The 23,319-nt window shown below is 39.0% G+C and overlaps 1 protein-coding gene across 1 annotated transcript in view; it reads right to left on the bottom strand.

Annotated features, from left to right (window-relative positions):
• Positions 1–428: 428 nt before the first annotated feature.
• The window catches only part of Sms (spermine synthase), a 45,571-nt gene continuing 22,680 nt past the window's right edge, over positions 429–23,319 (bottom strand). Inside the window, exons 2-11 of the mRNA XM_034485495.2 lie at positions 23,040–23,160; positions 20,184–20,277; positions 19,513–19,577; positions 16,223–16,398; positions 15,394–15,548; positions 14,497–14,586; positions 10,762–10,876; positions 8,687–8,766; positions 1,635–1,750; positions 429–950 (exon numbers count right to left, since the gene is read on the bottom strand). Coding sequence (XP_034341386.1) covers positions 911–950; positions 1,635–1,750; positions 8,687–8,766; positions 10,762–10,876; positions 14,497–14,586; positions 15,394–15,548; positions 16,223–16,398; positions 19,513–19,577; positions 20,184–20,277; positions 23,040–23,160 — 1,052 coding nt within the window. The 3' untranslated portion in view covers positions 429–910. The remainder of the gene's footprint in view (positions 951–1,634; positions 1,751–8,686; positions 8,767–10,761; positions 10,877–14,496; positions 14,587–15,393; positions 15,549–16,222; positions 16,399–19,512; positions 19,578–20,183; positions 20,278–23,039; positions 23,161–23,319) is intronic.

Here is a 23,319-nt window from a genome sequence, read left to right as displayed (position 1 = left end):
TCGAATTATCCACAATACAATGCCAAATTGATATTCACATGCACTTTCTTAAGAGTTAAGTTGTTTGGCCACAGGACTACATGAACTCTAGTGTACACTAACTAGCACATCCTACAGTCTTCTCAAAGGCCTTTATATCTCCATCTAATTTATCAGTGAGAGTGGAAACAGAGATCATCTTTCTGTTGATGATATTCACCCTTTTTAGTCAGGCAAAATCTTCTGCTATCCTTGGAACAACTTTATAATGTGGAGGTGGCAAATATAATAGGTTGTGGATCATTCACCACCGTGATAAATGGAGTCACTCGAGGCCTTCTACAAAGACATTACACAGTTACAGAACAGTCTAGAATACACTTTCACCCTACACTGTTAGGTAAGAAAGAGGAAAATGGGCTGAAATAAAGGGACAAACACGAGAGAGGTCTCCTTTGTCATTTTAATTGAAGCACTGCTAATCACTCTTTTTAAACCTTTCAAAGCACCAAATTTTAATATCTAAGTCAATTTGGGGGTGAGAGGGGAGAAACACTATCATGAACTTCTCTCCAGAACAAAACAATGATGTTCCTTCCTCCACATGTTCAAATTAAAGGTCTACTGAAACAAAAACCCAAACCCCACACAGAGGAAAAAAAAAGATACTAAAATCACATTCTAGGGGGTCAGTGCATTCCGAAGTCTTTGCTGGTCTAATTGTCCTTCGTCTGACTTTTAAAAATTAACGCCCTAACTCATCAAAATATACATTTTTCCCATTGGCTTTTTTAAATTAAAAATAATAATTAAAAATGAAAAACACTTGAAGAAATTCATGAACAGTTGCCTGACACATTTGATGGCATATACGACATATGGAGGTCAGGAAGGTGGCTTGCAGCACACGTCATTCAGGGGATGCTCATCTTTAAGGCTTAGCTTTCTTCCAAACAGTGTAAAATACCCACCTGGACAGGAAGTCAAGGAATAAGGAAGGTCATTCAAGGAGGAACAGGTACCACTTAACGATTATGTTGAATTGAAAGATGGATCCAGATTTATGGGCTTAGGTAGAACACTGTGGGGACAGCACAAAAGCTTTTAAACAAGACTACTCTGTAGCATGTGACACTGTGCTATACCATGAAGGACATCTGAAAGGGGAACTGAGTGAACAAAGACTAAAGGATTGCACTCAGTTCTCTCATGTATCACTATTGCTTCTGCTCTGAAGGTTTTCCAAAGGTTTGAAGAGTCAGTATGAAGAAAGAAAAAAAACTGAGAAGAATAGGAAAAAAAAGGTCAAGGGGGGCAGGAAATGTTGAAAAGGTAGAAGGAAAAAGGAATCTAAGACTAAGAAGCTTCCTCCCACATTAGCCCTATTTCTCAAAGCTCTAAGCATGAAAAAGAACATTAAGAGACATGGGAGCAGTGGAGATGTGAAATCTCCACGAGCCATTGAAGAACATGGCTACACAGCTTCCCCAGCCTTTTTTTTTCAATTTCCAAAGAGGAATCCCAGTTAAGTTTGAGACTCGGGGTTTATATACTAAAAGAGCTAACTCTGTTTGTTGTTAGGATTAATAATGGCAGCATATGATGTACTTAGATGCTCTGTAAAGGTAGCACATAATGTCATGGTCAAAGGATACAATTCCAAGTATGAAGGGACACAGACAATCTCTTTTGAGAATTCCACAGGACAATACAGGCGCCCCAGCTGTTCTTCATAGAGCGACAGGGCTTCAGTCAAGTTGACACAGTTCCCCTAAATCAGAGAGAAAAGCAAACAATGGGATTTCTAAGTCATACTCATTTGAAGATCTCTAATAACAGTAGAACAATTGAACCTTGAGATAAAAGTTCTTTAAAAATGAGATGAGGCCTCTTTACGTCCATGAATTGCAATGAATTCTATTTATGAACTTGTTAGTTCATTCTCTTTCTACCTCATTTACAGCGCTATTTCAAATTATTGAAGTATGAAGCAATAGGAAGCAGCGAGGCCAATTTCTCATTAGTGACACAGTTCATTGTATCCACACCATGCAATTTAGCAGATTCATCCACATAACCCACTCAAAGCAAACTTTTGGTCAGTAACAATCACAGCCGTGTTGAAACTGAACTATCAAAATGATAATGCTCTTGCTTTCCATGATGATTTAAACTACATTCTAAAAGACCACATCCCGACACAGAACTGTATCCACACCTCATCCTTTTCTCAAATTCTAATTTTAAAGTTTATTATTATGTGTAAGCATGATGTATTCATGTGCTATGGCATGAGTATGGCAGTCTAGTGACAACTTTGTGGAATCAGTTCTCTCCTTATACCTTTTTATGTGGCTTTTGGGAATCAAACTCAGGTTGCCAGGCTTTTATCCAATGTGCCATCACATTAGCCCTTGGTGACTAATTTTTAAGAAATGAGACAACACAAGTTTGTTCAGAATATATGTGCTAAGGAAACACCTCAACTGTGAATACTTCTGAGACTATGACATGCACATGTTGATACCATTCATTTGCTTCCAAACAGCAAGGAGCAATGTGAGATGAAATCTCTTCACAAAGGTGGCCTATGATGTCAGAACTTGAGAATAGCCTTTTAAAACCAAGCAGCCAGCCAGCCAGCCAGCCAGCCAGCCAGCCACGAAAGAAGGGTTAGAACTATTCCAAGAGATGGCCCTGGTGGTTTTAACTTAGCACATTGCTTAGCAAAACGTCATCCGTTAGTGCCAGCCAGTTTAATAACCCATCATCTAGGGTCCTGCAGTGGGATTTAGCCAACGTGCCCTTCACCAGCATATAATTAGGTTTCAACATCAAGTTCACCATGAGAGCATATAAACACCACACATGTAATTTACAATTCGTAAATAGAAAACACTGTGCAGTTGTTTTTAGAAAACATCACCACTAGGGAAGCTCTAGAGAATGGAAAGGCCACTAAGGTGTACAGCTGAGTGGTTTTCTGCCATCTTAAAACTGACACCCTGCTATGTGTTTACAGAGGACATATGGGAGGGCCAGACCTCTGTACTGAGAATGTGGTACACAAACTGGAAGGTTTCTATTTGCTTTTTCCCAACATTGACAAGAAGCAGTTTTTCAAAAGAAAAACAGAAAGAAGAAACTCTACAAATAGAGACCTACCTAAAAAAGGAACATTATAAATTTCACTTTCCTGTCTATATAAATAGAACATTTTTTTTCTTTTTAGAAAGACACATGGGAGTTCCAAAACAAAACCTAACAGCAAAAAATAATCACCCATTAATTCAGCAGCTTAGGTCCTAGAAAATTCTCCTTGTTTCATACTAGATTTAAATAACACTTGCTTTTTTAGGTCGTAGACTTTTGTATTGTTAACATTTTAAACTTTACATCAGTTCATATTATTATTATTTTTTTTTTTTTTTTTTTTGGTTTTTCGAGACAGGGTTTCTCTGTGTAGCCCTGGCTGTCCTGGAACTCACTCTGTAGACCAGGCTGGCCTCGAACTCAGAAAGCCGCCTGCCTCTGCTTCCCAAGTGCTGGGATTAAAGGCGTGCGCCACCACCGCCCGGCAAGTTAAAGTCTAGTAGCTTGTTCCATACAGCCAGTTTCAGGTCAGCCAATGGGGCATAGTGAAACTGTCTCCAAAAGGGGTAGGGAATAGGCTAGTAGAGATGACTCTAATTAAGAACACTAACTGCGCTTCTAGAGGACCCATTTAGTTCTCAGCACCCACAACGGACACTCAAAACTTCCCGTTAACTCCAGCTACAGGGAACCCCAATACTGCTAGTCTCCCAGGTTACCTGCATTCACATGCACATACCCCCACACTTAACACACACATATATACATAATTAAAACTAACAAATCTTTTTTAAAAGCAAAACAAAAGAGTAAAAATAGATCACACTCATGTGTACTACAGAATGTACAAACATTTTTTGATCCTTGACACTAAAGGGCAGGAAAGATGGCTCAGTGGTTAAGAGCACTTAATGTTCTTGCAGAGGACCTGAGTTCATATTCTAGCACCCATGCTAGGCAGCTCACAACCACAAGTAAACCCAGCTCCAGGGGACCTGGCCTCAGTGCCCTTAGAGAGGTATATACTTGTACTCACATGCACATACACATTCTCTTTTGTTTTACAGTTTTTGTTTTGTTTTATAAGAGGGTCTTTCTGTGTAGCCCTAGCTGTCCTGAAACTCTCTACATAGACCAGACCAGCCTCAAACTCAGACATGCTTTCTGTCTGCCTCCTGAGCACTGGGATTAAAAGCCTATGTCAGTATATTCAGCTTTAACAAGAATCAACTAAACAGAAAAAAAAAATGACAGCAAAGGGGCTGGAGAGACAACTCAGTGGTTAAGAACACACACTGGGAGGACAGAAGACCCCGGAGTTCAGTTTCCCGCACTCAAGTCAGGAAGCTCACAAATCCTCCTAACTCCAGCTCCAGGGAATTCAATTTCCTCTTCTGGACTCCACAGGCACCCACACTCACACATACATAATTCAAAAAATAAAATTTAAAAACAAAAATCAAGAAATATTTCAAATGACGCTAATGGTAGAATACTTCCAGATAGCAGTAAGTTTCTGTGTGATTTATAGATGTCTGAAAGGTACTGACAATGAACAGTTCAATGGTATGGAAATGGTCGAGTTTGCTCCATTTTCACTGTAGTTTCCATGTGTGTTACATGCCCATTTTTGTATGTACCAGACAGTCTACTTTTTAAGTAGGGGTTTAGAGACAGAAGGTAGGTGGTCAAGTCCCAGGACCTTACTTCTACTCTCAAAAATGCACATTCCCAAGTTCTGTGATATAACACAGCTACCTTCAAGCCCCCAGGGTGATACCAGTGACATCACAAATTTGCCACTGTGACACAAGCAATGAGTGGTGAGAACATTCAGTTTTTGCAAATCACCACATAACATCGTCGTCCCATCATTCACCTTCTCTATTTTTCTGTCACATATTCCAGCCAAGAACAGAAGAGGGAGGCAAGAATCAACACCTGAGCATGTCACCAAGCAGCTAAAAACATAGCCATAGTCTAAGTAGAACTCTTGTCTAACATGCAGGAAGTTACCATAAAAAATGAATGAATGAATGAGTGAGTGAGTGAATGATGGTGACTATGGTTTCCTGCAAAGCTTTTATGCTCCTTAGCCCATGTGAATTTCAGTGTGTGACACATATAGTCAATAAATACAAGACAAATCCCAAGGGTATCACAAAACAGTATCACTTTCTATCTCCAATTATAGCGAATGAGAAGACAGAATTAATGCAGTGATGACTTCTGAATAATTGTTAGCAAAGAACACAGTGTTGGACCTGTGATCTAGGGGGTTAAGAAAGAAACAGTTCATAAAAACACGTTGTCAAAGTCTGAGTCATTAGTATTTGCACATGCTGTATTCTCCTGGAGCACATCTATTAGTTGCCCACACTAAGACACCAGTTCCCCATAGCAGGCAAAGAACAAAACTACTACACTTTCCAATGCCATCTCTCATCGAGAGATGTAAACTGACTGGTTCCCAAAGGTTCCATACTTAAATCCCCTTGCCTCTTCCTCCCACGTAGTTGGGATTATAGGCAGATGCCACCATGCCCAGCTCTTTTCAGTCTCTGTACTGGAGCAGAGGAAGCCCCACATGAGTGAAATTCTGGGTGAATGAGTATTGTTGGCATGGGCATGCCTTGCTCCCATGGGAATGGAAAGCCAGGTAAGATTCAGAGAGATAGAAACATCTTCCTCAGGGGTCTGAATGCTAGAGACTGATCAATGTGTACAAAATTAGCAACAACTTCTTCCTCCCGGACGTTTGCAGCCAGAGACTGCTTGCCTACCAAGCAGAAACCTCCTACAAAGACTAGCTAACTAGCTAACTTCTCTTCCCTCTGCTGCACATAATAAAGCACGGTGAGGTTCCAGATTGCTTGCAGTAATTGGTTCAACTTTGTGACAATGCCCTCAGCCAGTCCTGGCAAGTCTCTGTTTGTAGAGCCTCATATGTTTCCTCAATTAAACTGCATAAGACTTTCTTCAAGTTGTAGAAATTGAGGGGAGTTCTATAGTAAATATACTCCCCAAAGCCCAAGTAACTGAATCTACACTGCCTTGTTTGAGCAGGTTTCACCATCAACATCCTATATGAAACAGAAGCCTGTAAATTTCCTCTGTAAAGGGCCAGACAGATCACATTTTAGACAGCACAGACAGTGAGGCCTCCTCGGCAATCCTCACTGCTGCTGGAGCACAAAACAAACAGACATGGCTGTTTATTAAGAAATTACAAACACGGGGCTGGAGAGATGGCTCGGTGGTTAAGAGCACTGACTGCTCTTCCAGAGATCCTGAATTCAATTCCCAGCAACTACATGGTGGCTCATAGCCATCTGTAATGGGATCCGATGCCCTCTTCTGGTGTGTCTGAAGAGAGCGACAGCGTACTCATATACATAAAATAAACAAATAATTCTTTTAAAAAAAGAAATTACAAACACAACAGGCAAACACACTTGGAATTGTGTGTATACCCTGTTTTAAGCTACCAAGTGTGCACAGGCTTTGCAAGCAGTGGGAAGAGAAGGAACACAGGAGAGGCTGGAACTTTAGGTGTCTCTGTATTCTAAGTTCACTCCAGCATTATTCTCAAATCCCATGAAATAGCCAGAATAACTAGAGTGTGCAGATAAACACTTCCTCCGGAAAAAAGACCTCTACCTGTTCTAGATATTTAATCTAGAACATTAATAATATTAATCATTATTAATTATTGTTAATCATTAAAAGCAGTTCATCAATAGGTTGTATGTAACAGTTACATAACAGTGCCATGAAATTACACAGCACAGAGTGACTATGGCTAACAACTTTACAGTGTACACATCAAAATGTTACAAGACAGAAGCTGTATGTTTTCTCCACAAACACATTGATGTACATGTAAGAGGATACATGTACTTAACCTGATTAAACATTAGATAATGTATATATGTAGGTAAATATCACATGGTTAACTCTTTGAATGATCATTTTCTATGTTTTGATAGATCAGTAAAAAATTAAATTCAAGTTAAAAATTTACACTAGCCTAATTGATACATCTAAGATACAGCTCCTGAACCTAAGGTTCAGGGAATATCACAAAATGAAAGGTGTAGAAAGATTTTAAGAGAAGATGAACAAGAAATGTGTTGTGAAATTTGTGTCACCCATGATACCTCAATAATACGGCTGCTGAAACAACACCTGAATGAGGATGCACTAACAGACATGATAATGGGGAAGAGAGCATTTCATGGGGCCCCAATTCTAGACTAAGAACTACAAATAAGTAAGAAATGATGAAAGTGGAAAACAGTCTTACACAGTTAAGAGTATACCAATTGGTTATCCAATAATAAATGTTCAGCCCTGAAACCATATATATGCAAGTAACATACAAACTAAAAAAGTTGTATTTATTTATATGTGTGAATGTATTATGTTATCTCTGTGTTAGATAACTATATATCTAACAACAAAGAAAGAGAGACCATGAACTTAAGAGAAAGCAAGTAGAGGGGTACATGAGAGAAGTGGGACAAAAGGAGGAAATGAGTAATTATGATTTACTAAAAAATTTACATTAAATTATACCAGGGCTAAAGAGACATCTCAGCAGTTCAAATCACATGCTGCTCTCCCAGGGGAATGGAGCTCCAATCCCAGCACCCAGTTCAGGAGTCTCATAACCACCTATAACTCTAGCTCTAGGAGATCTGAAACCTCTGGCCTCTGCAGGCAACAGCACTCACATGTGCAGACCCACAGAAACACATACACATAAATAAAAATAAATCTTTTAAAATAAAAGTAGCATAGACTATTTAGCAAAATTAAAACATATATTTTAATGAAATGAATTACTGAGAAATTGATACATAAAATTGGTTGTAAGATAAAGTCCTTTTAGGTTATGGGGATTATGGGCACAGGACAGAGAACAGAATTCTGCTTATGATGGTCCATAATCAAAATGATAAACTTATTTCAGTTTAAAGAGGGGGAGGGTTGGAGATTATGTGTTCCTGGGGAATATTCTGAAGAAAACTCAGAAGAATTCAGAGACCAGAATATAAGAGCTGAACATGGCTATTAATTAATTACTTTCTGTACCAAGTAATGAAACTGGATTAACAATTGGTGGCCTTTTGTCACTTTAGGAATAAATGCAATATTCTTTTGTATCTACTTTATAGAGTTACCAAAGACAAACTTATACCCTAAAGAATGAAAAGAACTATAAAGCAACAATTTGCTTCTACACGGTATCTGCAGCTCACATTACTCTGATGTGATAAAGCTGCTTCTCAAGAGTGTGCTGCTAAATGGGCTTTTCCCTAGAGATGAATGAGGGAAACACAGGGGAAAAACAAAAACAAAAAAGAAACCAGTCTGTGTCTCCACCTGCTGTCGCAATCTCATACTACAGCCAGAGCCAACAAAACAGGAGAATCTTGTCTTCTGCGGTTAATGCACATTAGATACCTAGAAAATTAGTGCTTGAACAAATAACAATTCGAAAATATTGTTGTTCTCTTGTCATATGTGAAATTCAAGAACATGCAGATAAATATACCACTATTGATTCTTATTGACAGTCCAGGCAGAGGGTGGAGACTGAGTAGCCTACCTGTGTGAAGTATTTTCCATCCTGTTTCAGAACCTTCATTGACAGGTCAAGAATCAGTCTGAGAAACTCCCATGTAGAATCTGGATGTGGAAAATATTAAGTTTCATAAACATGTTTTGCATGTATCAAATATTCACTCATAGTAAAAAAAAAAAAAAAAGATTCCAGTTTGTTGGTACATGCCCATCATCCTGGCACTTTGTGGGGGTGGGAAGGAGGATCAGGAGTTGAAGACCATCTTTGGCTACATAGTAGTTTTGAGGTCACCCTGTACTACATGACACTCTAACGGAAAAAAATAAGAATAAAATACAAAAAATATCTAAAGAAGCATGAACTTAAAAGTTTGTTCATAAATAATAATGTACAATCATATAGCAGGTTTGTGCACACACCAATACAAACACCAAGGTCAAAATCAAGTGCACATCTATTTAAAACAGTTATCAAACTACCAATAAAGACTTAACATAGGGGTCTGGGAGTTTAGCTCAGTGGTGAAGAGCTTGTTCATCTGAAGGAGATCCTGGGCTCCATCCCCAGTACCACTCTCAGATAAACAACAAAGATTACTCACAAAGGCAGAGATCAAATTCTTTTTAAAAATAAAAATAAAAAGAAGGAGAAGGAGGAGAAGGAGGAGGAGAAGGAGGAGGAGGAGGAAGAAGAAGAAGAGGAGGAGGAGGAGGAGGAAGAGAAGGAGGAGAAGGAGAAGGAGAAGGAGGAGAAGGAGAAGGAGAAGGAGAAGGAGAAGGAGAAGGAGAAGGAGAAGGAGAAGGAGAAGGAGGAGAAGGAGAAGGAGAAGGAGAAGGAGGAGAAGGAGAAGGAGAAGGAGAAGAAGGAGAAGGAGAAAGAAGCTGCTGCCTGAGGGAGGAACAATCTAGCTTCAACCAATGCCAAAACTAAGAATGTCTCCAGTCAGTTTCCAAATTCTACAGCAGAGTTAGCCCTGCTTTACTGTAACCCACCTAATGTGGCCACCAATGCATGTGAAAAATCCTTGATTTGTGACTTTCTTTTGTTCTACAACTGTAAAACCATGACACTGTCACCACACTGGAACATAGTACTTACACTAACCTGAATCCATGTTCCCTGACCATGCATGGGTGCTCATATTTCGTTCCAGAACAAACTCTTAGACCTTTTGTGGTATAAGTTGTGTTTTTACAGTAGAAGCAGGAAAGAAATTAAAGCCACATTAAAATCCCCCTACCTTTCTACCATCAATCCTAGTTCAACTATTTTTGCCAAATAAGAGAAGAGGACATAAGATGACTTGATGGGGAATGTGGCTGTGGTGGTTTGAAAAGGTATGGCCCCCATATACTCATGTGTTTGAATGCTTGGCCTGGAAGGAGTGGCACTATTAGGAGGTGTGGCCTTGTTGGAGGAAGTGTCACTGTAGAAGCAGGCTTTGAGGTGTCTTAAATATGCTCAAACTCTTTTGACTTGTCCAACACCATGTCTGCCTGTATATGCCATACCTCCCACAATGACAATAGACTGGACCTCTGAAACACTAAGTCAGCGCCAAATAAATGTTTTCCTTTATAAGAGTTGCCTTGGTTATGGTGTCTCTTCACAGCAATAAAACCCAAACTAAGACAGTGCTTTCCAAGAAAGCATGAGAATCTGAATTTTGATTGCCAGCACCTACATATAAGCTGGGCATGATAATGTGCCTATGCATTCCCAGCTATGAGGAAGTAGAGACAGTAATGCCTACTTGATTAAAGTTCTAGGCTCAGTAGGAAACCTTTTCTCAAAAAAAATAAAGGGAAATGTAATTTAAGAAGACATTCAAGGGCTGGAGAGATGGCTGGGTGTTAAGAGCACTGAGTACTCTTCCAGAGGTTCTGAGTTCAATTCCCAGCAACCAAATGGTGGCTCACAATCATATGTAATGCGATCCGATGCCCTCTTCTGGTGTGTCTAAAAACAGCTACAGTGTACTCACATAAATAAGAGAGTGCACACACACACACACACACACACACTAAAACACACTAAAACACACGCACGCAAGTATGTACACACACATAAAAGTATTAAAAATATAAAACACAATCTACCTTCTTCTGGAGATGTAGAGATAGGGACAGCTGTCAAGTCATTAATCACATAATCAAATTCTCTCCCTTCTTTGGCGTACCTCTTCAGTACTGGGATACAGTCTTCTATAAGAACCTTTCACAGAAAATAAGATCACACACATGAGTCAACAGAAATGGGTGTCACTAAGCACTTATAAAGGGAAAATGCAAACTAGGTTTTAAAGCCATAGAACAAGCCCCATGAACAAAGAGACCTTCATCTTTGTTAATAGCAAAAACTGTTTCAAAGACTAAAGTCAGGGCTTTATACCGACACCATAGAAAAATTCACTTGAAATTCTCACAACAGACACAACTCTGTTTTCTTCACTAAAATTTAAACCATGTATATCATTCTGACCATGGACAGTAAATTACTCCATGTTCTACTCTTGTCTTCAATATTCCTCTGTAAGTGCAATCATATTAAACCCCTTCAGTTCCCAATTTAAAAAGCAAATTTTCTATCTTTTTTTTTATATCTAGGGCTTAAGTTTACTGAACTTTCTCTTTCAGTGGTTTCCAGGGTTAGCTGATTCAGTTTTCAAGCAAGCGGATGGCCCAGTTAAGACAGTTTTGCTTACTAAATCTTAACCCAAGTGAAATAAAGTGTATATTGGATCATATGTTAGCAGTGTGTTGATTATAGAGCCTGTAGCATATTAGCAATAAAAAGGAAAAGTCTCTCTCCACAATTATTCTCTGAGGTTCTCTTGGCTACTTTTAGACACTCATTTTAATAAAAGCAATTTTTAAATACTTGGTCTCACTCCCTTGGAGTTCTGATGAGAATTAGAAGGATAAATGAGAAGCCACTAAAACTGTTCTGCTACCACCATGTAGAAAATACACCATGCCTCTCCACCCACCTACTTACATCATTTCATGTCTCAGTAAAATCTTCCCATAGCGCACATCAGTCTCATAATACCTCTTGCTAAGTTTGTTTCTAAGTATTTAGCAGATTACTTTGAGCAGGATTTCCTGTCACACATTTCCCAATTTCCTTTCAAAGAGTAGGGATAAATTCAGCAGAGGGAAAAAAAATTAGTCTCTCCTAAATCACTTAAATCTTTAATCACTGAACCAATTTCTCAGAAGTCCAAGAGATTGTCATAATAAATTTCTTGGATTTTTCTAACCATTATTTTTACGACTTCCATATCTTCCTATCTTACTATATTAGTGGCTTCAAAATTAATGATAATCTCAGATACACAGCACTCATAATTTGGTTCCTACTTCCAATGAAAATAACTTTTTGCGACTTACTCTAATTTTTACTTTATCATTTGCTATTATAATTAAGTCTCTGATACTTTCTACTATATTTTGGTGGATTACCTCTATTATAATATGCTCAAATGTATGTGTGCATGCAGGTGTCAACCAGAAGTCAAACTGAGGTGTGATAGAGTCTCTCACTAGCCTGAAGCATTCCTATTAGGACTGGATGGAGTGGCCTAGGGACCCACCTGTCTCTGCCTCCCCCATTACACTGAGACTACAATCATATGCCACACCCAGCATTTTTATGTAAGTGTTGGGGATTGAACTCAGGTTTTCTTGTTTACACAGCAAGCACGTTAGCAATTGAGCTGTCTCCCTAGCTCCTATAGAAATTACTATTCAGAATTACTGATGAACATTCTCACACTCTTTTGTCACTTGCTAATATTAGTTATGTTTCTCCTTTGACTTATTTATGAAATATAGCAAACTTGTTTTATCATTATTTTATTACAGCGTGCATATGTGATGATGATGATGATGATGATGATGATGATGATGATGTGTGTGTGTGTGTGTGTGTAAGTGAAGAGGATAACTTGCCCAAGTAGGTTCTCTCCTTCCATCAGTGAGTTTTAGTGATTAAACTGAGATCATCAAGCTTGGAGGCAACTGCCTTTACCCAGTAAGCCATCTCAATTGTCTAATAACAAATTTCTTAAAATTCTCACCTTTAATTTTTTAAGCTAAGTCCTATTTGAGTATAATAGATTAAAAATGAGTTACTAAATTTAACTTATTTGATAATTTTGTATGTACATACATAAACAAAATGTGTGCATACATATAGATAAATCTATCCTTAGTTTTCTTGACATAGTAACTTTAAATCAGTATTAAGTTTACTGTCTTATAAAAGAAATGTTTTGGTTTGTTTGTTTCATGAAACAAATGTTAACCTGAGTAATTGTTTAAACATATGTAAAACCCTCTGCCTTTCTGAAAACAACATTTTAACGTCTTGCTTGCCTTTGGTACAGTGCTCAGACAAGGCTCCTACCCTGCTTGAGAGCTTCAGAATTCTCAGGAAAGAAAGAAAAAAAGAAAGAAAGAGAGGGGGGAGGGAGGGAGGGAGGGAGGGAGGGAGGGAGGGAGGGAGGGAAAGAGAGAGAGACAGACAGACAGACAGACGGGGCAGAGGGAGAAAGAGAGGGGGAGAGGGAAGGAAAGGAAAGGAAAAAAGGAAAGGAAAGAAAAAAAATTCCAGGCTCCCCCTGGTGGTTGTTCTAAAACACTAAACACTGCCAGCCTCAAGATCCTTTGAGTAGAAACAATATGTGATTATTCAAAGTTCCTATACCAGGAGACTTTAACACTATTTAGTTACATATTCTTTCAGTTTATGCCAACTGCACACCAAAAGTTCCATGAAATACAGTCTTTTACAGCCTTTTACCCTTGCTGCCCACATCTGAACACCTGGTCACAGGGGGCTCATCAGAGCACCTGCGTGTGCCCTAAGGGTCACATGCCCCATTTTAAGAGACTACTGGTCAATCTCCCATTTCCACCACACCCCTACTAGCAGGCAGGAGGTCTGGCCCATTCTTATCAGCCATGGTAACTTTGAATTCACTGTCAAACAGTTCAGCCAAAGTTACACAGATCTCAATTCCACCCACCCTTTTAAAGCTATGCAACAGGATACACTCATTTTCATCTTTCTTTGCCCTTTGGCCCACAAACCAATCACAACTGCATTTTAAGGTGGATAGAATTCCTCATCCAAATTAGCATGCATGTAACAAACTCAAATTTAAATTTGCAGACATTAGGGAAGAAAGAAGTGCTAGATAACTGAAACCCCAAAGTACAGCACTCTTCCAAATTGCTTATAAATCTGGAGATGCACATTTAAGATTCTGTTCAATTAAGTATTTGCTTGGGCATCTTGCTCTAACAAGCTCTCATGTCAATGACAATGAAATATATGCATCCGCACACATCAGAGTGGCTGCTCAACTTTCAAGCACAATACAATTTAGGACAGAAACAAATTGCTTATTTCCAACATTTTAATCAACTAAACCTACCAATTAAAATCTAAATTCTGTCTGAAAGACCAAGACTTCAAGACATTATTCAGGGTAGCAACAGAAGGTGGTAGATTCTACATCATTTAAAAAGTATATGACATCTTTTATATCAGAATTAATATAGATCACTCAGTGGTAGTGGGTAACTAGCATACAAAATGGCCAAGTTTAATCATCAATAACAAAAAGAAAAGTAACCTGATAAAATCTATACTGGGGGCTTCTTTCAGTATCTGTATACTGTCTACTCTAAATCTGAATAGATACTGAATTCACACAGAGACAATTTTCTTAGCCAATTACAGCAAAAGGTACAGGTCTAATTGGTTACTTATTTAATTCTATGTTCAGTCCATTTAAAAGTATGCTACCAAGAAAACATAATTACCTGATAGCAATCTCCTTTAAGATTGTCTAAGACATCTCCACATGTTCTCCTCATGTATTTCTTACATCCATCAATTACCATTTGGTCAATGTCCGAAACAGGTTAAGAAGAATTTGAGTGTACCAAAGCATTCTGAAAGAGTAAGTCTTTTCTAAAACATAGAGGTTCAGACAAACAAAGGTTTTACTGTAGCCATCTGTGGATCATAATGTTAAAAAATGGATGTTATGGTGACTTTATTTTTACACTAAGGACATTCAAGTTCAACTAGGTTTTTTTCCCATGAAGTGGCTTAAGCAAGCCAGTTTGATAATTACTAAGCAGCAGATGGGACACCCAACATGGATGCTATGTAATCCACAATTATATTATTATCTCTTCTTCTCTACTGGCAGATACATACATACAAGGCTACTAGTTATAAATTCAAATGTTTGTTCAAGGAAGTCAATGTAACATGCCTGCCTTGAGTCTGTGGAAATACTCACAGGAGTCTGAAAAATGCCAAAGGAAGAGGAACCAAAGAAATCCATTTACCTTGTTATCTCTCTCTCTCTTTCTCTCTCTCTCTATATATAGAATATATATATATATATATATAGAATATAGAATATATTATATATATATATATATATATATATATATTCTCATTTACTAAAAAACTTTGTATGTATAAGTGTGTGCATGCTGTCTGTTATGAATGAATGTGCACCACACACATGCCTGCTGCCTGAGAGAAAGCTAAAAGTGGCACCAGGTACACTGAAACTAGAGTTACAGACAGTTGTTGGTCACCAAGTAAATATCTGAAACAAAACTAGGTCCTCTATTAAAAGCAGGAGTGCTCTGAGCATGTCTCTAGTCACTAAAGTTGTTCTCTTACACAGTAAAGGATATCTCTACCATAGTGACCATCTTTGGTTTCAGTTTGACAATTTCACATAATATGCCTCCATCTCCGCCTCCCAGAATCAGTACATCTTTGCCAGTGTAGTCTTCTTTACCATTGCCCATGATGGCCCGGGTATATGCCAAGTCGCTCTCTGCCAAATCTAGGGAGGAAAAAGAGACCCAAATGATGACTCTACCCAAATATATACACGACTCAACCTGCTGGAATCTAGCTTGCGATGAAAATTTTCCAACTTTTAAAAACTGTGTAATTTTTTTGGATTGAGCAGTTTTCACTAATTTAATAAATCTGACATATAGGACAAAAAAGAACTAAGTTACATAGACTGAAAATTCAATCTTGAGAATGTGCAGATATTCTGAGTAATTAAAAGAAAGGATACGTTTAAAGATGACAAGATATACCTCCCGGGAGCTCCTTTCAGGATAATATTACAAACAAAATGAAGTAAGGTTAGATGAACACTCACTTGTATTATCCGTGTTCTATGGTGTGTACCTGTGGGCTCACTGCAGTAGTCTGTATTCTTCAGTTAAAATTTTTCCATACTAAAATGCCGATTTTAAACAAGCAACTGTACTTTCTACTGAAAAACAATCCAACTATCCAGCAAATAGAATTCTATTTCAAGACAAAGTTTAAACAAAAATCCAGACAACCCACACGTTCATACAATTAATTAAGTGAATCTTAAAGATAGCAGTGTCAGAGTTAAGCTCAGACAAATCCAGACAATGACACGTGTAAAGAAAGCAGTGGCCACCAACACATCACCACCTTGTTAGGCAATCAGGGTAGGAGTGGAATACTTACTAACATCCCCGCTGAGGATGAGAATATTTCCAAACTGCTTTGAGTGTAGAATTTTAATGTTCTGATAGGGTGAATCTTCATCATACACCACTTCATCTATGTCATACTCAACCAGGCGCCCATCAGCTGTAGGCCAGTATCTGTCAATGGCCCCTCCTCGAACTATAGGTGGTAATCTGGAGAGGGAGAGACAGGAATGAGCCTTTGAAGAACACTGCCTTACAAAAGGACCTGAGATGGAAAATATACAGAAGGCCATAAGGGACAAGAGAGATGGCTCAGTGCTTGGAGAGTGTACTGCTCCTGAGGAAGACTCGTTTGGTTTTTGGTAGTGGCTTGCCACTGCTGATAAGTCCAGATCTAGGGAAATATCTGGATCTCATTGTCCAGCACCTACACTCACATATACATATACACAATTTAAAAGAAAAGAAAGGTACCCACATGTTTGTTCCAAAGAGACTGTTTAAAGGTGTATAACAATCCAAAACTTGAACATTTACAATCATAGTCTACAAAGTTGCAACGCTTGCACAAAATCATTTCTCTTAAAAGGAAAAAAAAAGACCTTTCTGGCATGTTTTAAAATTATTTTTCCTAATGAAAACTTGAAGGAGAAAATGAGATCGATAGATACACTTTTCAGTACATATCACTGAAGATGTGCAAAACCACACAGGCATTACTGCAGTTATAAGTTCCATTATCTAGTGCAGAATCCATCTTGAAGGGCCCTGAATAGTCCTGATTATGTCCTCCATAGCTGTTATGCTTTTGAATAAAGTTTCAAGTACTGCATTTTCCTTTCCCTGCCCTTCTTAAACCTTCATTTCATTAAGATATTCTTGTGTTATTCTTCTGTTTCATTTCTCTCTTAAAAGTCAAGATCAGTTAATCCCAGCACTTGGAAGGCAGAAGCAGGTGGATTTCTGAGTTCGAGGCCAGCCTGGTCTACAGAGTGAGTTCCAGGACAGCCAGGACTACACAGAGAAACCCTGACTAGGAAAAACCAAAAAAAAAAAAAAAAAAAGTCAAGATCAAGCATCTAGCAGTCATATTTAGCTGAGATCCTCCTGATTTGGGCCAGGTTGGCAAACAACATCCAGATAGATATCCCAGTGGGAATACAAGGAGACCTGTACCCTTGCTGATGATTGAAGTAGATATTACTGAGCTACAGCAGTAACTGCTGGAATTCTCTCCAAAATGTCCCTTTCACCCTTTGACACAAGTAAGTAGGCTGTTCTGTGGTCCTCAGAAACAGAGTACTACACCAACAATTATTTACTAGTGGCAATAGGATTTAGGAGCTTTTTGTCTAAAGCAATAATTACTGAAAGGTGACAAAATGACACACTTCTCATTTCATGCTTTTGAAAATAATCAAATATTTCTGATAAGGTGAATATACCAGAACCTACCAGCAGAGGGCACTAAATAACAAAGGGGAAAAAAAAACTCCTAAAAAGGGGCTTGGTAAATCTAATCCTAAAACAATGAGAACACACTGCACACCCAACAATGAAGTGGTCTATGTACAACTATGCATATAGGTCAATAATGCTGGAACACACAACATCTGCTCACTTCCCAGGTATAAACAATGTCTACTCTCAACTGTTTCAACCCTGCCTAGGGTAAAGAGCTCTCTTCTCTACATTTTTAAAGCCTGGCAAAGAAACAAAGATCTCTAAGTAGATATGGAAAACATCAGCTTGATAAAGAGTTCAAAGCAGCACAGAGTGTGACTCCCTGCAGAGGGCTACCAGGAGACCCCATGCAACCACACAAACCTTCCCTTGTTCAAAAATCAAACCTGGATTGTAAATAAATCAGGTTCATGACTTCTTGGCCTCAAGTACACTGTTTACATTGTGACAATTTTCTCCAAACTAAAACTTTAGATGAGGTTTATTTCCTTGTTCCTTCTCACTTGAAAACACAAAATAAGTTTTCCTATAAATCCCATGGCTTCTTAGTCAAACGTCATAATATCCACTACTCAAAAGAAAATAGTCATTTCAGATAATATCCCCAAGTTAGCTGCTTTTTATTTACTCTCTGACAGTGTCGTTTCCCAGACAGAAAACTGTAACAATCCTTATCCTCTGATAAGGAGCACAGTGACAAAGTGTCTACAACAAGGTAATCCCAGCTCCCATTCTTTCCATCTTTTTCTTATAAAGATGTATAAAAATATATAACAAAGACAAAGTTCATACTTTGATATAAAAATCTAAATCTTTTGACCAGTCTCACCTAGCAAACTCCTCTACCAACCAATGACTTCTTACTGAAGCCCAGAAATACATACTTTTTCTAAACATTTGTACATGTATACATGAGTGGAGAGATCAGAAGACAACCTAAACAAGTTGGGTTTTGCACAAGTTAGTTTTTTACTTCTACCACATGGAGCCCAGGTATTCAACTCAAACTTGACAGCAAATGTTTTTACTCACTGAACCAGTTCCTCAGCCCCAGAAATGCATTCAATTTACTCACACAAAGAAACAGTGCTGATAAAAATCAGAGTGCATTTGAGTGTGGACCAATTCATTTTCCCAGAGTGGGAACTTGTTCAATTCAGATGGATGCAGGTAAGGAAAATTGCAAGCAGGAAAAGAAGTGTCCAGAAAGCAGTGTGGGTGTGGACATAGCCAAGGACCACTAAACTGACGATTCATGGATTTAAAAAAAAAAAAAATCTGTGTCCTCAGACCTCAAATGTGGGCAAGTTTCAAATGTGGGTTCTTTCCAGTACTCTCAGCCTTCCCATTGCTCTTCCCTACCTGACCACCTACAGGAGGCTAAATAATTACCTAGTTATCCTACATCTGCCCTGGAGCTTTCCTATGGGCTGATCAAACAAAGTAGTGTGAGTCATTAAGTGCTTAACACCCTACCATTGCCAATAAGGATTTCCCTATTCTGAAATCTGCTGTGAGACAGAGAAAACAGTATTCTATTCTGAACAGGACATCAGTGATCTGAGGAAATACCCTCCAGGTCTGTCTGTGCCTGGTTTTCTGCTTTACATAGCTCCAGCTTGTTGGAATTAGTCGGTATCAACTTTCTGCCTCATTATAGCCAGCTCCCTGAATCAGGTTTGTTTTCATATGTTTTGGAGTGGAGTCAGAGGATGGTTTAGCTCACCATGCACATAGTAGCAGCAACATTGACTTTGATCTTCACCACATCTTCTGCAGACACTACAACCAACACTGCCTTTCTGGTTGTTTTACCAATTAAACAAATATTAAGAGACATTTGTGAGTAGGTGGACTTACCGCTTCACCCGCCCAGTACTGTCTTGACTCAATTCTTTCATTTTTTCTTCTATTTTGTTCAAAAGCTACGATTAAAAGAAATCAGTGGGCTTAGAGTATAAACTTCACAGTACAAATAAATTACAGAGCAGAGGCATAAGGCTATGCTGACCACAGTGTGATATTGGCCTATACACATGTCCCACCATCATCCCTACTGGGACTTCCTGCTCTAGCCAAATTCCACACTGCCACACTACCTCTTCCTCATAGTGCTAACCGAACCACAGTCTGAATATCTGGGTTATTCAGATTATTCAGATATATAATGACAGTTATGGAAGGCTAAGAATGGTGTACATTTTGAAAGTGCTGTTAAGTAAGAAGGGGAAGAAAGGGTGACAGCAACCTTATGTGTATTGTTTAATCTGAATAACTGGGAAGAAAGCAAAAGGATGCTGCAGATACAAAACTGTGCACGAAGGTTCAACATTCCCTCCAGTAGAAAGTGAAACCATTTGGAAACAGTCACGTTTCCATATCAACTAAGGATTAGTTCTTCTGTCAAACTTACATATAGAAGGCAAGTCTAAATGTTAGCTAACTTGAAAGTAGCACTCATTAAAATAACGAGACTTTAAGAACCGAAATAAAATACACATTTTGAAAAGGGAAAGAAGTAAAAAACCAACGCTGTCAGTTTCTTGTTTGCCTTGCACATCACTGTCGTAACTCTGAAGGTCCAGCAAAACCAATCCATGTGGATAAATTCTCAAATTGGCAAAGCTACAAAAGAAAGTAGAGTTTTACTGTTAGAAATTGTTATCAGGACACTTCAAAGTGAAAAGGTAGCCCCAGTCAACACTAAAACTCGCAGTTCTTTTTCCCATTCAATGACAATTAATTCTCTGGTTTTCTTTTCAATTCCAGTTTGGAGGTAGGAAGTTGGACATGGTCAATTGTGGAAGATTTAGAGTGGAGGGCCAAGCACTAAAGTTTTTAATACTACTTCTTAGGCCCTGAAATTGATCTAAGTCTATGACTGATTCCTATTATCTAGGTCTATAAATTGATTCACAGTCTGACCTTGTGCAGGGTGGGGTGGGGGGAAGTGTCTGTGTAGGACAGGAGCCTCAGGTCACCTCCCAAGTACAAAAATTACAGGCACGTAACACCCTGCTTTGGTACATGGTTACTGAGGGAGGACACAGATCCTCACCTCACAAGGCAAACATGGCTACCCCTTGACCATGTGATTTTTAATTTTGGTTTTTGGTTTTCCTGAGCATGAGGCTTGCCATGGAGTGTGGTTGATATACCCAGTGTCACAAAAAAAAAAAAAAAAAAAACCTAATTTTCCTTCTCCCTAAAATTAGTTTATTACAAATAGCTTCTTGGCTAGTCAGGGGTGAGACTTTGAACCCATTTACTGTTCTCCAGTGCTGGAATTTTGTCTGGCTTGAACTTCTTCTGGCACTTGATTTTTACAAAGGATCCCCAGGTGGTTCTGTCAAGTTTAGTTAACCAGTTTTCCCAAGTGATGGGGAAGGGCAAACTAGGCTGTCCCACCTAACCTTTGATGTTCTGAAGAGAGCCCAACCATAATGACTGGAAGGCTAAGAATGGTGTACATTTTGAAAGTGCTGTTAAGTAAGAAGGGGAAGAAAGGGTGACAGCAACCTTATGTGTATTGTTTAATCTGAAAACTTCCTTTGCACACAGGTCTCTCTTTTTTTCCACTGGCCTCAGAAGTCACCTGAAGGTATTATTTAGTCCTGAAGCACAGTTCTCCCACCTCCCACACATGCTTTCATTTTTATTCATTTTGCTTTCAGAAGCAATCTCTGAACAATTCTTGTCACTCAAAAGCTCCTTTCTCAAAAAAAAAAAAAAATTCTAAGTGCTATGTATACAACTAGAATTGTGGCTGGAAAAATAGCACAGCAGGAAAGAACACTATTCGCTCCTCCAGAGGCCTTGAGTTCAACTCCCAACACCGACATGGCAGCTCACAACCATCTTGCCTCCACTGTAGGCAGATACTACCTGCAAATGGGATAAAGACACACATGCACGTAAAGTGTTAAACCTATAGAAATAAAGAACTTTTTAAAAATAAAAACTGAGCCAGGTCAAGCCTGGTTGCAGGAGCTCTTAGAAGATGGCTAAGATGAGGAATTTTTCACCTCTGGGTGAAGGAGCCTATCAGGCAGTAGTGTTTGATGACAAAGAATGGGCCATAGCAAAAATAGAGGGATGTGACAGTAACAGAGACAACAGTAACAGAGAATGAGTAGAGGTCAACATGTCTACATGAGACACTGGGCTGGAGGACAGCCAAGGGTCCTCTCTTCTGGAGCCTCTTAAGTAACTGAAACAGGGCAAAGGAAAGAGATGAAGAAGGCTAGTGGATCCTGTTGAATTTAGGCCACCCTTAAGGAAGAAGTTATCACTTTAGATAGGCAACCTCTAAGCACGTACATGAAGTTGGCCGCATAGGCAGAATACAAGTCTGGGCTTGTCCTATCTGAGAGATACCCCCATCCCCATCCCCAGCTAGTTCTCTCTTCCGATTTCCTGTGGCATGGATTCTATTACCCCATTTCCCACCTCCTTTAGAACCTCTTCCTCCTTTCTCATGATCTCCTTTCTAGTTTTATGACTGACAAACATAAATACACACACGTGTGTAATTTTAAATGCAGTTTCCACATGAAAGAAAACAGACAGTATTCATCCTTCTGAGCTTGACTTGTTTTCATCCTTTGTTTTACTATAGTTTTTAGTAAACAATAATCACTTCTAACAATGCTCTAGCCAGCAGCAATGCAATCAGGGGCTTGTTAGAAATGCAACAGGAAAGAGGACTCTGACCCAGACCCATTGAAGTAGAAATTCGTGTGTGTGTGTGTGTGTGTGTGTACTGAGGGGAGTGGGGCTCCAAAAATTTCAACTTATCTTAACCAACTCCAGATCATTGCCTGCCAGTGTCACACTGCTTCTGTTGCCAGGGGTATTGCCTAGTCCTAGCCACACAGAAGAATCATTGGAGCTTTAAAGAAATACCGGATGTCCAGGTCCAGTTGCCTTTCACTCTGGGGGAAATGCCTGGGCAAGAGAATTTTGTGAAAGCACTGAATTCTAGCCACTTCTAAGAGATGCCAGAGGACTACCAACAACAAAAAGCCAGGCATGTAGAAAGTACTGGCACCACATAAATCAGCCATGTTCCACCATGCCTGCCATCTCAGCACTCAGGAATTCAAGGTCATCCTGGGTCTAGTGAGTAAGCTAGTCTGGGCTATATGTACCTTGTCAAAAAAGAAAGAGGAAAAAAAAGGAATACTGTAGCCAAGCGGTAGTGTTGCACTTTTTTTATCCCAGCACTTGGGAGCCAGAGGCAGGTGTATCTCTGTGAGTTCAAGTCCAGCATGGTCTACAGAATAGGCAAGACTACACAAAGAAATACTATCTCAAAGAAAAAAAATCTTAGATATCATCCCTAGTCCCAACTGTGTTCCCATCTAAAACCCATGAGATAATCTTACCTGCCATTCTTGTTTGTGTAAGTTGCTAAATATCCATGGTCCTGCCAGGTGTGCACGGACTCTGTCATCCCCTGCTCCTGAAAAATGGACTGAAGGCCTTTCAGAATGGCCTCACCATCAGCTGGAAGACAAGAAATAAAGGAAGGTGATTAGAAAAAAAAAAACACACAGAAGAAAAGCTAAGGCCTGAGGTATAGAATTTATAGTAGAACACTTGCCTCTAAAATGGTTTGGACCCTAGGTTCTATCCCTAGTAACAAAACATTAAAATTAAATAAAA

This window comes from Arvicanthis niloticus, chromosome X, assembly GCF_011762505.2.
Source record: "Arvicanthis niloticus isolate mArvNil1 chromosome X, mArvNil1.pat.X, whole genome shotgun sequence".
NCBI lineage: Eukaryota > Metazoa > Chordata > Mammalia > Rodentia > Muridae > Arvicanthis > Arvicanthis niloticus.
Note: the sequence above shows the minus strand (reverse complement) of the source record. Positions and strands in the feature narration are given on the sequence as shown.